Here is a 17,370-nt window from a genome sequence, read left to right on the forward strand (position 1 = left end):
TTCTGAGGATCGTACCAAAGGGATTACAGACTAGATAAATTTATTATAAAATTAATTACAGAAAATAATTACTAATCCAATCGATCTACAAGTTAGTAGTATGAGTCCAAATTAAAGTATTCATTAAACTAATTAAATTAATTATCCTAAAATAACTTAATTAAATGAATTAGTCTAAAATAACTTAATGGAATTTCCAATTCCTAGTGTCTACGATGCGATTTCCCAGCCTATTTTCAATTAAATCAAAAATTATCAATTAAGTTGCTAATTACCCTCGATTAAGTTATTTATAACCATTAGGTAAGAATACCCTCTTGGTCACATCTTCACTAAGGAGTACCACCTAATTTACCCTTTCAGTCTTTTCCTAAGGATACGAATACCCTCTCGGTCTCATCACTTGGCAAAAGTTATTCTCGATAGAATACACTCTCGGTCTCACATTGCCTCGATATTCTAATAGGGGTGTCACTCCCTAATATACTAATAACTCTTGAATAAACACTCAATTTTAGGTAAATAATTACATAATTAATAAATCAGATCCGTAATAGAAACATGTGAGGTATGAAATAAACACAAGATTTATTCTAATATTAATAGAAATGTTAATTGGAAAGAGAAACGAAATATAAATAAAAGAATAAAATATAAATAAAGAAATTGCTCATTAGTAATTAATTGAGGCGCGGTCTCGGAGCAATCTCCGCTCGCAATCGTCTTCACATCGGAACATGAAGAATTTTGACTAAATGAACATAAATAAAAATAAAATAAAACTATTTAATTGTCTAGCTGTCAACAAAACAACCTTAATGAGATTATAAAAGTTTATATATAGGCAAAACCTAGGGCAACATTAAGGTAATTTAATCCTAAAATACCCTTGGTTTAATAACCAAATTACAACTTTAAAATTCTAGTCAAACGGCTATTGATGTCATCTTTTTAGTTACACTTACATCACGATGTCGCAATGTCAACTCTGTTTTCAACCCTTGATGCTTTGAAGTTCAGTGACACGATGTCGGATGTTGATATCACGACATAGTCATCGTTCCTTACATAACTTGATGGCCTACACACTCAAATAACCCATTAGTCATACACGATGCCCGAGTTGGCCTTACGGGTCGTCAAAACACTAAAACTGCGTAAAAAACTTATTTTACCAAAATTTAACCTAAGAAACTAAAAACCAAAAACCAAATAAAAACACTAGAAAGCAAGCTCGTTAAGTGTCGGAAAGGCCTTAATCTGTCGCAACGAATTGTGGTAGATCAAACTCACTTAAGTCGTTGCTTGTCTTTAAGCAACAAAACAAAAACACGCGCACATAAGAAAATAAACTCAAACAGTGCTTGAGCATGTCAAATACAGGAATTAGTTCAAAGCTACGTACATAAAATAATACGAATAAATTAGTAACTTTAACATGATATAGAATCGAGTCTCAATCTTAAATATTACACACATGAGTTCATAAAGTTACAAAGTAAACAAATTTAAGAATGTTAAGCACATTGATCCATCGAAATAGACACACAAAATTTACATTCATGCTCGAAGAATACAAGTAATTAGAAATGTAAAAATTCAGTCAACTTTCACCCACGAATAGTATCACCTAGGTCACATAGGTCATTTTGACTTGTAATGTTCTGTGACTTAGGTTGGTTCAGAATTAAAGAATAGTCACATCAAAATAGTTTAAGCACGAAAATAGTTTGGCACATTATATTGACCCCAATACTTCCCCGATTAAACCCTTTAGCTCACCACCTTATATCCCTTTCTTTCACCTATCTTTTCTCTTCTATCCCCAAGTTATAGTAAAGTTTTTGTGATACAATCGTCTTATCGAGACTTATGTGAAAAAAAATAAGTATTTTTCTTTCTTTCCTTTCTCACTCACTTTGCTTTTCTATTTTCTTGAGAACTTCTCATTTAGCTATTTTAGCCTTTTCAAACCTTTTCTTTTGGTAATTTTTGTATTTACACACAAGTTTGCAAGACTTTTATACTCACCATACTATACTATACCCTAGGTCCACTCTTTTTTTCTTTTATTTTGGAAACCATCATTTTGTATCTACTAACCCTCAATACCAATGGCCTGATGCCTAAGTTTGTGAGGGGACCAAGAAAATTGGATCAATAGATTATATTTTCAGGCTCATGGCTTCCATTTTTGTTCATTAAGAAATAAGGATTCAGGCTCAAAAATTAGGGTACTAGGGATTTTAAATTAAGGTAGGCTTTTTAGCTTGAAAGTGTCTACCAAACAATGCCTTAGGTCATCCCTAAGTGTCTCAATTCATGGATTACAATTAAATATATATTAACACACTAACAACTTATTGCTCAAACAAACAAATATGTTTTTTATGTACCTATTAGTCATGTGGTATGCCTAACACACTATCACCTATTCAAAATTGTAACTAGGGGTGAGTATTCAATCGAGTCGAGTCAAATCGAGTTAAAAAATTTTGAGTTAGTTGAGTTGACGAATCCTGTTTTAGCAACCGAACTCAATTTGAATTTTTTTTATTTGAGTAAAAAAATTTCAAGTCGAATTAACGAATCAAAATTTCAAGTCGAATTAACGAATCTTATTATTTCTTAATGTTGTATTTACATGGATCAATTATTTAACTAGTAGATGAAGTACAAGCTTTTAGATTAATTTTAACTAAAAGAAAAAGGGAAAGTGGGGCAATTTGGGAAGGAAAGCAAGACTACTGGGTAAACATTTATCAAAACGACATAGTTTTGCATTTTAACTTGATAGTTTTGACTTTTAACTTTAGAAGTCAAAACGACATACTTTTGCCTTTTTCTTATTTGGATTTTCGGATAACTCGAATTAAGGCTGAGCGTTCGGTCGAATCGAGTAAAACTATTCGAGTTAAATTAGAAAAATTAATAATGTAAAATTAAAATCTTATTACAATATCACAATTTTCATGTTAGAGCACATAAATTTAAAACCATATATATTTGAAAACTTTTTTAAAGAAAATTAATAATAATGAAGATATTTTAGTATGATAAACTTGAATCATTAATCACTTATTTAGATTCCAAAATTATTATTTTAAAATTTTTTAAATTTTCAACTTTTTTATATATTTTTATATTTTTTTAAAAAAATTTATAATTTTTTAAAAATAAAAATTTTATAATTTTTATAAATATTTTGAATTTTAAAAATTATTTTCAAATTTTGAAAATTATTTTGATTTTTTTTTGTAATTTTTGTTAAGAGAGTGACCAATTTGCTCATTTTCGAAATTGACAATGACCAAAAGGGTATTTATATTAATTTGTCATTCGAATTGTAAAAATTCAACTTGGCTCAAACTCAAAATTCAAAATTTCTTATTCGAGTTAACTCAAATAATTCGAATAACTCGATTCGATTAACTTGAAATTTGAAAAAAAAATCAATTTTTTCAAATCGAATCGAATTTTACTCACCCCTAATTGTAACAAAATGAACTAAATAGTGTAAAACTCAACAAACTAAAATAAATTATTATTTAATTAAATTTACATTTCAAACACAATAATCTTATTTACATGCTCCTAACTAATCACTTGTATTGCTACAAAAAAACACAAAAAAACAAATATTAATAAAAACATAAAATTTTAAAAAAATTTTATGTTACCCCTCCCACACACACTTTATTTAACACATTATCTCTAATGTGCTAAAAAACTAAGAAAGAGGTTACATGATTAGTTTTAAAAGTCCATCATAAATGGTGGGACTGGCTCTTCCTTGCAGTTTTGGCTCGAAATTATAGTACCTCATAACTTGTGGGGTTCCTACACAAAAAAAAAGACACCCAAAAATATAATAATATATATTTTGTGGGAAATTAAAATAAATAATAAATAATAAATAAAACCAAACTCCCTCATAAATCGACAAAGATGTCGTCGTCAATCTCGTCGATGCCATCATCATGCTTGTCTGAGGCGACTCTTGTTGCATCTCCTCTCAATTTGGATGGGCCTACTGGCATAGGCCGGGAGCTGCTGAAGGGTAGGACAGGTGATGCTGCGTAGGGTGACCCAGTATGTGGGCCATCCAAAGTCGGGTCCTATTTCCTAGTAACATTGGGCCATCCACCATGTATGGCACTCGATGTGGGCCTTAATGTGTTTGAACCAATCTTTGCTCTTCAGATCTTCTGGAACCTTCTGAGACCGGTGTACCTGTAGTGGTATGGGTTGGGGTGCCTTCATCAGTTTCGAAAGCCCATGGTGTCTCTCGAGTACTCTCGGTGTGTGACCACCTCCTCATTTCATTGCTCTATCCAATCAGCACGTTGATTACAGAATTGTGCAAAAATGACATCATTTAAAATGCCATTTGTTGGGCAAGTCAGTTCCTTAAGATCAATCGTTGCATAAACTTGCCTGTACATCTTTGTAATCAAGTGCGGGTACAAAATCCCCCGTGTGTGCCCTTCAGCACATTGTCGCATGTTGTGAAAATTTTGGGGCCCTACATTTATCTTATTCACTACAAAATAGAATACAAGAGAATAGCATCATCACAGGTAACTTTCGTGACATGTTGTGCAAGGAAAAATTTTGCACTGATGAAGTACATCCACATTTTTGCTTCCAAAGTCATAATCGACTGTTGAAATCGTAAAGGCCCATTAGTCACAGTCCTCCGAACCCAAGTACCTCTACCTTTTGTTAGAAAATTTATCATTTCATTGTAGTCCACCTCACTTTCTGGTAAATTTTCCTAAAAATCCGGACTGTAGTAAGGTGTCTCATGAAATCCCTCGATTGCAGCAAGGGAGGCGTCTACATACACACCTCTCACAAAGATTTTATTGTCTCATGCTTCTGAGAAATTCGCATATAATTCCTGGACAATCGATATAACGACCAGTTTTTGGAAATGCCAGCAAAACATTTTCCATAGTAAGCGATTGATCCTTGTAATTATAGGATTGTGAAAATTTTACATGGAAAACTTGAAGCCACGTTTAGAAATCAATGGTTTATCCATAAATTTGCTGGCTCGGGTAGTAGTTTTTGTGGAGACAAATCGTCTCCTCAGTTTATTAGGAACATTGCGTTCCTCGATTCATCGAGATGTGGGTCGTTTACAATGAGCTATGCCTAACTATATTCCCATTTCAACAACCAATAAACCCAATACTATCAATGCAAACAAATTTCTCAGTTCACTAATCTATTTATAAAAAAATCAATACGAATATATAGAAAAACTAAAGAACGGCATAATATCATCAGGTATCTGTTCACGTTGCAATGTCGAAGTTGTTGTGTTTCCACGTTGACCATGAGTTGCTATGCTTGATGAAGAATAAATTTGATCCAAAAATAAGGAGAGGTTTTTATTAAAAAATGGAATAATACTATTTAATATTAAAGAAAAAATGAAAGAAACAAGACAGCGGAGAACAATGACGAAAAAAACTTGTTTGAGCGACACTATTATGGCTCGTCGTTACGAGACCCTTTTATACTTGTTGCGTTGTCACGATGTGGATTTTGGGCCTCGTCATGACGCGCATCATTGTTACAATTTTTGAGGCAATTACGTCACGGCTCATCGTGATGACAACTTAGTCTTATTGTGACATGGGCCCTCCCGTCACGACATCACGATAACTCACATCGCGATGTTACTCTCTATTTTCCTTGTTGTAGCCTCCTCATCATGACATTACGAAGTCTTGTCGGGATGTGGGAAACTCATCGCAATGACGTGAATTCCTTTACAGGATGTCACTTATCTTCTGATCACTTAGCACGTGAAATTTTGACTTTTTCACTCATTCGTTGTTCCCCTTTTCACGAACTCAGCCACCCCTGCAAATACACCTAACATACCATAAATACAGAATTTTATAAAATAATTACACATACTTTAAATGTAAATTGAAATTCAAAATTAAAAGAATTTAAATGCTAAGGTGTTTTTCAGAATTGGGACGATCCGTATCGCCTCCAAAGAAGAACTTTCAACTGGTCCCCAAAACTTTGATTTGTCGCTTGTTTGTACATTGAGATATGTAAACCAAGAACCTCGGTCGATTCCATTGATGTTTCCTTATCTTAGACCGGCACGACATCCATATTATGAACCGCTTGGTGCCGAATCTGAGCCAACCCAAAATAGTTTTTCAAGGTATTATTTTCTCGAGCTTCCTCCCCTCCATGTCGCAAAAAGCTTTGGTGGCTCGAGTTTTACTTTCGCTGTTGAATGAGAACGAGATGAACTCATTGGTTTCTTCAATTGACACCTCTTTAGATTTGGCTAAAATGTGTGTTGGCTCATACACACTTTCATTCAAAAAAATTTTAAACTCCAAGTTAGTGGTTAGTGTTACATCTACTTCTGCATCTATTGTTACATTTACAACTAAGTTAATTGGATCAGAGACTTCTTCGACAATATTCAATTCTTTCTAGTCTCCAATTCTAACCTTTTGCTGGCTTTCGTACTCTAATTTCGGATGGTCGATGGTGCCATGGTATGCCTCATAATAGAAATAAGGGGCGTTATTACGAAATTTTCTAATGGGATCATTGATTCATACCTTTTTTTAGAGTAACTTTATCATTATCGATAGTTGATTTTGCATTTCCTCTAGTGGCTTGGATATGAGCTGCTTAATCACTTCGCCGGAAGATGTTTCATGTGAACTGAACGAGAGCTCATTTAAATAATTGAGCATATATTCCTCTTGGTTATATGACGCATAAGGAGATGAGTACTTGTTTTCTCTACATCTGATATCACAATTCCATTGGTTTGTTAAGGCTTCAATCGATCATCTTAATCATTTATTACTCCTATGTTGCTCATGCAACTCCTTTTATATATCATCATCCATAATTAAATCTAGTTCCTGTTGAACTGAATATTCACGCATGTTGTATTTTTCAGTATAACTCCATTCGTTTGTCGGGGCTCCATTGTTCCAACTTGATGCTTCATTACTGGTTCCATCCAATGGTTTTGTACAATTTGGTTCCAAATGATTGACAGCAACACATGGGCCTTCGTGATCCAAGTTAGGAACATTATGCACGACCTTATCTAATGGAGTCATTGCTTCGTTTCCCTGTTGCAACTCCATCATGAGAAATTTACGGTTGTCTTCAATCTCTCATTCATCATAAAATCCTTTTTTGTATACTTCGTCATCGTACCACACAGACACCTCGCGTTCCTTATCCCAACTGCTATTATTTTCAAATTCATCATCAATTTTATCCATTATTAAATTAAATAGTCAACAAGGTAGCTAAAAAAATATTTAAATAAATAAAATTAACAAAAATTTAATGAAAATAAATATTAATTAAAAATTAACACTATCTTACTCGGTTATCTTTCGACTACTATTATTTTATAAAGCAATTAAATTAATAACAATTTTCATCGTCACAATCCCTGGCAACAACGCCAACAACTTGATTGTCGCCAAATATGTGAACGTCTAGACCGAAAATACTACAGCAAAATAGATAACTAATTAAATAGCGGTGTCCACAAGTATATGGGTCAACTTGTAATATAGTTTGTTTACAACAAAACACTTGGAAAGTATTCTAAGGATCATACCCAAGGGATTACGGATTGGATAAATTTATTATTAAATTCATTATAGAAAATGATTACTAATCCAATCGATCTACAAGTTAGTAGTGTGAGTCCAAATTAAAATATTAATTAAACTAATTAAATTAATTAGTCTAAAATAACTTCATGGAATTTCATATTCCTAGTGTCGACGATTCAAGTTCCCAGCCTATTTTCAATTAAATCACTAATTGCCAATTAAGTCAATAAATACCCTTGATTGAGTTATTTATCACCCTTAACTAAGAATACCCTCTTGGTCTCATCTTCACTAAAGATTACCACCTAAGTCACCCTTTCAGTCTCTTCCTAGGCATACGAATACTCCCTCTATCTCATTGCTTGGTACAAGTTATCCTCGACAGGACACCCTCTTGGTTTCACCTATCTCGATATTCTACTAAAGGCATCACACTCTAATATACTAAGCAGTATTGAATAAACACTCAATTTTAGGTAAATAATTACTTAATTAATAAATCATATCTGTAATGGAAACATGCCAAATATGAAATAAACAAAAGATTTATTCTAATATTCATACAAACGTTAATTAGTAAATCACTCCCACTCTGGATTCCTTTAGATAATGAAGATCTGATTTTAGGTTATGTTTCGGGAGAGTTTTACCAACGTGGGATAGAGTCAACAAAAGTGAAGTAAGTGCTTATGATTCAACCAGGGGGGCGTATAATTTATAGACTTCGCAACAAGGATTCGAACGATTAGGTAGTTTTTTCAACTTCAAGATTTCTTTCGGGGGGATCCAATTCAAATTTCAAGAAAGTTATTTTCTTCCAATAAGCGAATTCGGAAAAATTTAAGGAATAACAACTATGAAAATAAGGGTAAAATATAAATAAAGAAATTTCTCATTAATAATTAATTGAGGCGCAGTCTTGGAGCAATTCTCGCTCACAACCGTCTTTACATCAGAACATGAAGAATTTCGACTAAACAAACTTAAATAAATTACAAAGAAAAATAAAATAACACTATTTAATTGTCTAACTATCAACAAAACAACTTTAATGAGATTATAAGAGTGTATATATGGGCAAAACATAGGGCAACATTAGGGTAATTTAATCCTAAAATACCCCCTGGTTTAATAAACAAATTACAACTTTAAAATCCTGGTTACACGGCTACTGACGTCATCTTTTTAGTTACGCTTACGTCATAGCGTCGCAACATCAACTCTATTTTCAGCCCTTAATGCTTCGAAGTTCAGTGTCATGATGTCAAATGTTGATATTGCAACGCAGTCATTGTTCCTTGCATATTTAAGACCAAATTGAAGGCAAACACACTCTAATAACCCATTAGCCATACTCGAGGCTTGAGTTAGCCTTACGGGTCGTTAAAACACTAAAATTGCATAAAAAAAGTTATTTTATCAAAATTAAACTGAAGCAAATAAAAACTAAAAAAAATAAAAACAAAATAAAAACATATAAAAACACTAGAAAATAAGCTTGTTAAGTTCCAGAAAGACCTTAATTTGCCACAATGAATTGTGACAAATTAATAACCCTATGTTTAATGTCTTGGAAGACTCTATTAGTTGGCATAGTTGAGTTATGGTCTTACACCTTATAAATCCATGTTTAATGTCCTGGTGGACTCTATTGGTTGTCATATTCGAGGTATGATCTTTCACCTTATAACCCCATCTTTAATGTCCTGGTGGACTCTATTGGTTGTCATAGTCGAGCTATGGTCTTACACCTTATAACCTGTTTAATGTCCTAGAGGACTCTATTAGTTGTCATAGTCGAGCTATTGTCTTACACCTTATAACCCTATTGAGGTGTCGCCTTGAAGGACCTTACTGTCGTCACTATGTTACCCCATAAAGCCTGCTAACCGTCGTTAGGATGTTGCTCTATAGAACCTAATAATCGTCGTCACGGTGTCGCCCTAGAGGATAAGTTTATAATTGTTGTCATAGTTTCATTTTAGCGAGTAAGACGATATCATTCCACGACACAACCATACTCCCTTGTATTCCCTTAGCAATCCACTCATTCCTTCACTCAGCCAATATTCCTAACTTCATCTACCCCGTTAAGGTAAGATACCTCCGTACTCTGCATACACTATATTTATGTATTTCATTCAATACATCAAGTTAGTGGAAATCACATACGTTCCATCATGCATCTATTCATCAATAAGCAACCATGTAAAACTCAACAAATATATTTTCAAACATATGCACACATAGCTTACTTAACCTCCATATTCATACATGACCATCATTTATTACACAACTCAAAATAGCCATGAACGTGGTTTAAGCAAACACAACATCAATAATCACCCAAAAGTCAAGTTTAGAAACTCATCTTGCTTCCTTTATCTTTGACAACTTAGCTTGTCCAAATGTCAGAGCCTTCTTTGTCCTAGCAGCTCAACTTAAAAATCATTTATCAATTAATTCAAAGATACTTAGACATTAAAAACCCAGATACAATAATTATACAAAAGCTTTTAAGAGTTTTTACTCTACTTCTTCCTTCAATCCATGAGTACAGAGGGGTAATGAAGCTTACAAGTTCCCCAATTTCTCTACTTTCATATTTCAATTCACACGATGGTTATAACATGTAGAACTTTCTTCAGCTACATCCCCTTCTTTTTCGGAGTGACCAAAGAAGATAGTCCTACAGAGAGAAAAAATGGTAAACAGGATTAAAAAGAACTTTGTTTCCATGCACACCTACATATATACTCCATTGGTATGGTATCTACAAACCAATACAACCACTCATTCCTAATCATTTTGTCTCCCACTACAGAACTAGCAGAATCCAAGGTAACTAAACTAGAATTGAAATCCAATTATTTCCAACCAACCACTTAGGTTTCTAAATATATCAACAGAGCCCGCCATTTTCTATTTCTATACAGTCAGCTCCTCAACACTTCTTTAAATTAGGGTCCTTAGGAGAACCGAGTGTGACACAACATATGTGTAAACAAATAGATAAGTGTAATTGATTGAGTGTATCTTTTGGTAAATGGAAAATGACTTGTAAGGAGAAGATGGGGATATGATTCTAGATATTGTATAAGAGGACCAATTTGACTTGAGCAAAATTTAGAAATTAAAGGATGATTAAAGTCACTAAGATTAATAAGAATATGGACTAATAAAAATTTCTTATTGTTCACATAGGTATAGTTTGAAAATAATGGATTTTTTTGTACAATTATGATATTTTAGAATTCAATGAAAGTGTGATTAATATGTAAGATTCAACATGGGTATATGAATTAAAGTTGTGAATAAAAAGTTGAAGATATGTGATTTAGGGAAATTTGAAATGGATAAATGGGGATACTAAAGGGCAGTCTTGGGTTTTTGTTTAGGGTAAATATGTGCAATAAAGGACTATGATTAGTTAAACAACATAAAATGTATTTTCGGTATACTTTGGACTCTTTTTTCTTAAGATGAAACATAAGTGTGGTATAACTATCAAAAAAACCTTGTAATACAGTTATATATATAAGTACTCATGGAAATGGTATAGTAAAGTCTATAAGTACTCATAGTGTCATATTAATGAAGTTTTGATGTGTCATCATTACATAATGAGATATTTGACTTGGATCATCTCTAAGACGTGTATGTAAAGATTGTTATGAAAGTAAATATGTTTATGTAAACTTAGTGATAAAGCTATGATTATAAGGTGAACTTGAATCGTAATATAGTACTACAAGGATAAATCATAAATTACTTACATGCATGGAAGACCAAAGGATTTTGACTATGTGATGGGTTAGATTGTGAAATGATATAGTGAGAAATATGGATAATGAGCTACATAATGCATATCAAGGCAATGCACAAAAGTTGAATTCGTTAGAGAATTTTGGGTAGATTCAATCTAATCTAAACGTTGAAAAACATCATATGTAATTGAGAGTCTATTGATAATTTTTTTATTAGGAATGCTCAGAAGAATAGACATGTAATGAGCTCATAAATGACAAAGGAAAGATTCCAGTTAAGAACCCTTTGAATCTTATGGGGAAGAACTCAAGCATGGAACTTCTAAGATGTGGGGCAAAATTTATTTGTGTTTTCTATGGATTTTTTATATTTGGTATATGTCAATACCTCGAGAAAGCTTTGGTTAGATCTATATATTTTTTGTTCATTCTAGTAGCTTAATGATCAACACGATTTGATAACTATTGGGAACAAGATCATCTATATAGTGACAAGTGAAACAAAAAGGAGTAAGAATCGATGGCTTAAGTAATAAGAAATTATTGAAAAAATCAGTACATCAAAAAGATGGTTTGGTGATCTTCTGGATGGAATTCTCGGGACGAATTTTTTAAGGGAAGAAGAGTTGTAACACCTCAAAATTTTTTGTTAGATACGTGACACTATTTCGATAACGAAATAGTGAAATTGCGAGAAGTTTGGAAAGTTTAACAGATAAAGAATTTCTTATGGACATGAAGTTGACTCTAGAAATAAAAATTAATGAAAAAAATTTATAAGTGATAATGTGACAAAAGGATTAAATTAAATTTTTTGAAAATTTAAAGGACTAATGTGTTATTATGATAGAAGGGGAAATCAGTTATTATTTATGATTTGGCATAAGAACAAGTTAGAATATGTGTTAAAGAGAAAAAAAATCACTTTTGAAACTAAATTGGAAAGTATAGGAAAAAATTCTAAAATTTTACCAAGAAAAGAGTGGAGATTAATTTTCACTATCTATAAATTCATATTAAATGTTATTAGTAAGTTTTAATATATGGTTTTGACAATTGCCTAATTTTGCATAAAAATTGTATAAAATGAAGAAAAGAGACAATATGGTAATCTTGCTATCTAAGGACATTTTATTCAATTTCTCAAGAAGTTAATATCAGAGATATCATTTGGGTAAGGATTGCATAATTGAAATGTGATTTGAACTTTTGGGTCATGAAATAAAGAAGTAGACCATACAAGTATTAGAAGTTGAGCTTGTATAACTTTCTTTTTAGACCCACTTAGATTATTTTAAAGGTGAAGAAGAGTGTAGAATCATCTTCATCTTCCCTCAACCAGCTGACCATCATATTTTTATGGGAGCTCTCTCCCTTTTTCAATTATTCTTGCATTTTGCTTTCAAAAATACACAAAAATCTCACCACCTATTTTGAGATTCTACTAAAATCTCTTAGAAAATTACTTTCTACTCTTATTTTCATCATCAATCCTCCACTTTTCAGCCATGGTTTTTATGGGATTTAATGTGAGAAATTAAGGTTTGAGAGAGAAAGCTTCAACAACGTAAGAATGGTGTTTTTCTACCTCTTTTCACATTATATTTGAGTTAAACTGTTACGAGAAAGTTTAGAAAGATATTATATTAATATTTTGGTATATTTTTTATGTATAGATAATTAGGGTATGTTGAGAATGAAGTTTCCAAGATTAGATGTGCATAGGTTCGAGGTTGGGAAGATTTTCTTAGGTTTTAGAGCATCCAAAGATAAATACCTTTGGATATTCTTAACTTTTTTTTTATGTTAAAATGTTTAGGAAATTGATAAAAATATTTTAATAATTATGAAATTCATTATGAGATATGTAGGTATAAAGTTCATAGTTTAATTATGTGAGAACATGTAATTGATATGTTGTAGTAAAATACTTAGTTATGAAATGTCATGTTCATTAATATTGTGTTATAAAAATTTTGGATGGCCATGAAAAGATTAATAAATATATTTGGAAATTTGAGAAAATTATGAAATATGATATTAATGTGAAATGGTATTAAAATACAATGGTATGGTACATTGGTTAATTATTAAAGATGGATCTGAATGGAAATGAAATTATAAAATTGTTTGATAAAATGATCGATATAATGACTTGATCACCTAAAGAGTATTGAATATGTGAATGAGAAAATGTGTAAAATTTGACGCCCTTGCCTCTAAAAATATCTATATGTGTTAAGCACTCAAAGTGCTTATATATGTATTCAACATTGAGTTGAGTTGATTAGCAAACTTTTAAATATCCTTTTATTTAATTAATAAATGTGTTATATTCTCGACTTAAAATATGTTAATTGTGACCATAAGTGTCTTAATAAACTTAATGAAATAATTAAAGATATGATTGATGTCAATAAAGATGTACGTGTACCTAGAGTTTAACAAGTTAAAAGAGAATTTGTTAAAAGCTTAATAAAGGGGAAGAGAATGTGTTAAAAGTTTAATAAGTAAAGAGCTTAACAATTAAGATAAACTATGAACCACACTTGAATTTAAGAACAAGACACTTCCTTTGTATGTTTTAATAAAAAAAATTGAATGAGGATTAACGTTGGCATAAAGATAAATCGCCATAAGTGAATTCGTATATGAATAAGTTATAGGCTATGGTAAAAGTAGGGTAAGCCCTAGATTGGGGACAAAGTCAAAAAAAAAAAAATTTAGGTAACTAAAATTAAATTGTAATTTTTACGATAGTAAAATACAATTTTATCATTTGAATAATTTATATTTTTATAATTTTTAAAGAATTAAATTTTTACCATTTTAGAGATATCGAGGCCTCAATCAACCCCCTAAATAGGCCCTTACCCTAGATTAAAAGTGTGCCCATAATAACAACCTTAAAAAAACTTGAAACATAAAAATAAATTACCAAATTTTGGAAAAAGTGATAAAATGTAAAATTTTATACTGAAAATAGTAAAAAATTATCTTTTAAGTTACCAAACTCTTTATTTATAAAAAAAGGTGTGAAAATATATTATTATATAGATATATAATAATAACAATTAAAATACGTAAATATAAGAAAGCAAAAGAGTAAAATTAATAAGGGTTGGTAAATATTAGAAAAATGAACAGAATATAATATTCAATTAGAAGACTTAACAAAATGTTTGATTTACCCTATTGACTTTCTATAGACTTCCGAGCTGAAAATGTATAATATACTAGGCCATGATATGTGGAAAAAGAAAACACCTTGTTTGTTGGGCAAGGCGCAAAGCACACATCAAGTGGTAGACTGGTAGTCTTGAAATGTTTGGAATTTACAGTCAACTAATAACTAGCCAAATTTGACACTGACTTAGAGCCATTTCCGGCATTCTTGGAGGTGCAATCCCTGGCCCAGTGCCCAGGCTTACCGCATTTATAGCATGTGCCAGATTTAGCAGGCTTTCCTCCAATTTCAGCAGGAGAATCTGATGAAGAAACATGACAATCTTTAGCCCAGTGCCCATCCTTTCCACATTTGAAGCATGAAGATCCGGTTCTTATGGTATAGGCGTTGTTGCTTCGATCATTCATATTGCAGTAGCCTTTACAAGCGCTAACTATAGGATCAGTTGATACATTTTGATCATTGCATGATTGGAAGGAACCCCCAGAACTTCCCTACATGGATAGAAAAGCCTTAAGCCAACATGGTCGTCCTAAATGCCTATGTCGATACAAAAAATGGTTCAAAGCCATCTATACAATTAACTTTTCAATAAATGCCAATCTTTGAAGTCAATACTAGGATGCCATAACTAATCTTCTAATACACACACACACACACAAAAAGAAAGCTCAAGTTGTAGTTCAAGGCGAAGAACAAGCCTTGAATGATCAAGCAGGGTTCAGGACGAGTTGAAACCATTCTCTACCACTAAATATCTCTTGTTCTTTTCCTCTGCTGCTTATCGGTTGGTATGATAGTACATTATTTGATATTGTATATGGCAGAGGAAACAATCAACATTTTCTTACTTAATAGGAAAGTACTATGTGGTTACATGTTCGGTAATAATGAAAACTTTGTCCATTTGAGTTATATCCACTTTCATAATATCTAGGTAATTGCGAGTGACTCACACAAGGATTCCTCGATTCTATATCTAGTTCTGTTCCAACATGTACAAGTTCAGATTGCTGTCAACTAAGTTAAATTTCCTCCGGTGAAACATAGTCTAAAATTGTTTGTTTACCTCTTCAAAACAATGCTTATTTTGGCCAACATATTTTAAACTAAAAAACTCCCAGTGATCATATGTTGCATAAAATCTTACCTTGTAAACAAATTGATAACTAATACAATATGGATTTATAAGCTTCAGCGTTTAACTCCAAAATATGAATCCAGTGGAAGGGAAAACTTTACCTTGGTAGGCATAGGAATGTTATTAGTTTGGGAGGCAATGTCATTGTCACACCACAAGAAAAAACCACAGCCTCCATTTTCCTACGCCAGAAACCAGAAGCCATTGCTTGAATTTCAAGCCATAAGCTGTTGGAAGAGATTTTAAGATAGTAAAGTAAGGGAGAATGAACCTGTGGGAGAGGACATTTATAGAACATGCGGCCGCGATTCCTTTCAGTATTAGCAGTGAGAATCAAACAGGGACCAGAGCCGCAGGGGCAAGTCTTCTCTGAATCTGATCCCGCTGCAGCTGAAGCAGCAACTCTGCTCTTGCTCTGCCAGGTATTAAGGGGGTTAATGTGTTGCCAGAAACGGCTTTTGCTCCCTTTGAGGGCAGCAGTGTAGGCTCCCTTTGAGGGCAGCAGTGTAGGCTCCCTCCGCTTCGTCTTGGTTAGGTTTACGGCGCTTGGTAAATGATTCAGCAGCCGCCACTGCCGACAGGAACTCCACCTCTTCCTCTTCCGTTTCCATTATTCTCTTCATCTCTCTCTATCTCTTTTGAAATTTGATTCCAACACCGCATTTATAAATTAATTTGATTCCAGCATGTCTTCTTTTTTCCTTTTATTTTGTAACCAATTCAATTCCTAACAATAATTTTAAATTTAACGTTAATTATTCCATTTATAAATATATAAAAAAAATGCTTGTAAAAAGTGAAATCCTTTTATCTATAAAATCAATAATTAATCTATAAGAATGAAAACTGAGTACAACTTATAAAAATTTTAACCCATAACATAAATATTTTATTTTTTATTTTTGTTCTTGGTTAAAAACAATCAAATTTTATCATCAACCTTTAAAAAATAAATCAAATTTTTACTTTTTAACCAATATATTGGTTAAACCGTTAAATTTTTAAACATAGACAACCCACATGTACATCATGCTATTTATTTAAACTTTTTTTAATTTTTTTATTTTCAAATATTTTTATAATTTTATTTGTTGACAAAAAATAGTGTTGTCACCATGAATTTAAAATAGACTATCACACAGTTTATCACGTCAGCATCATTAAAATTTAATATTTTAATCACCATTTCCATTAAAAAAAAGTGATTTTATTCTTTTTGAAAGATTACTAGCCAAATGTAGCTTAAAAAAACAAAAGACAAATTGAAAAAAAATATAAGCATTGAGAGTTAAAATTTTCATTAGACCAAATTTATATTAATATATTTCAATTCTAAAAACCTTGAAAAAAAATAAAACAATTATTTTAAAAACTAATAAGATTTTACTTGAAGTAAGTCATTATTCAAGAAAATAAGTTTATTCGCACGTTAGAATTTTAACTCTCAATGCTTACATTACAGTCACTAAGCTAACAACTGCATGTATCCGTTAGTGCACTAACTTTGGTTGCGGTATGAAACTGTATGTAATTTTTGATTTGGCATGACTAGTATTCGCATGAAAATTAGTTACTAGTGACTACATTTAGTAGCGGATTGCATTCGAACAACGAACCTTAAATTGCTTAGTGTTAAGG

At 32.0% G+C, this 17,370-nt stretch overlaps 1 protein-coding gene across 1 annotated transcript; it reads right to left on the reverse strand.

Moving 5' to 3' along the window:
• Positions 1-14,749: 14,749 nt before the first annotated feature.
• Positions 14,750-16,355, reverse strand: LOC107901775 (DNA-binding protein HEXBP-like). The gene is made up of 4 exons (XM_041095322.1): positions 16,254-16,355; positions 16,004-16,222; positions 15,834-15,914; positions 14,750-15,085 (listed from the first exon to the last, which is right to left on the reverse strand). Exons 1-4 carry the CDS (start codon positions 16,353-16,355, stop codon positions 14,750-14,752), a joined length of 738 nt encoding a protein of 245 aa, XP_040951256.1.
• Positions 16,356-17,370: the final 1,015 nt, after the last annotated feature.

This window comes from Gossypium hirsutum, chromosome D06 (genome assembly GCF_007990345.1).
Source record: "Gossypium hirsutum isolate 1008001.06 chromosome D06, Gossypium_hirsutum_v2.1, whole genome shotgun sequence".
NCBI classification, from domain to species: domain Eukaryota; kingdom Viridiplantae; phylum Streptophyta; class Magnoliopsida; order Malvales; family Malvaceae; genus Gossypium; species Gossypium hirsutum.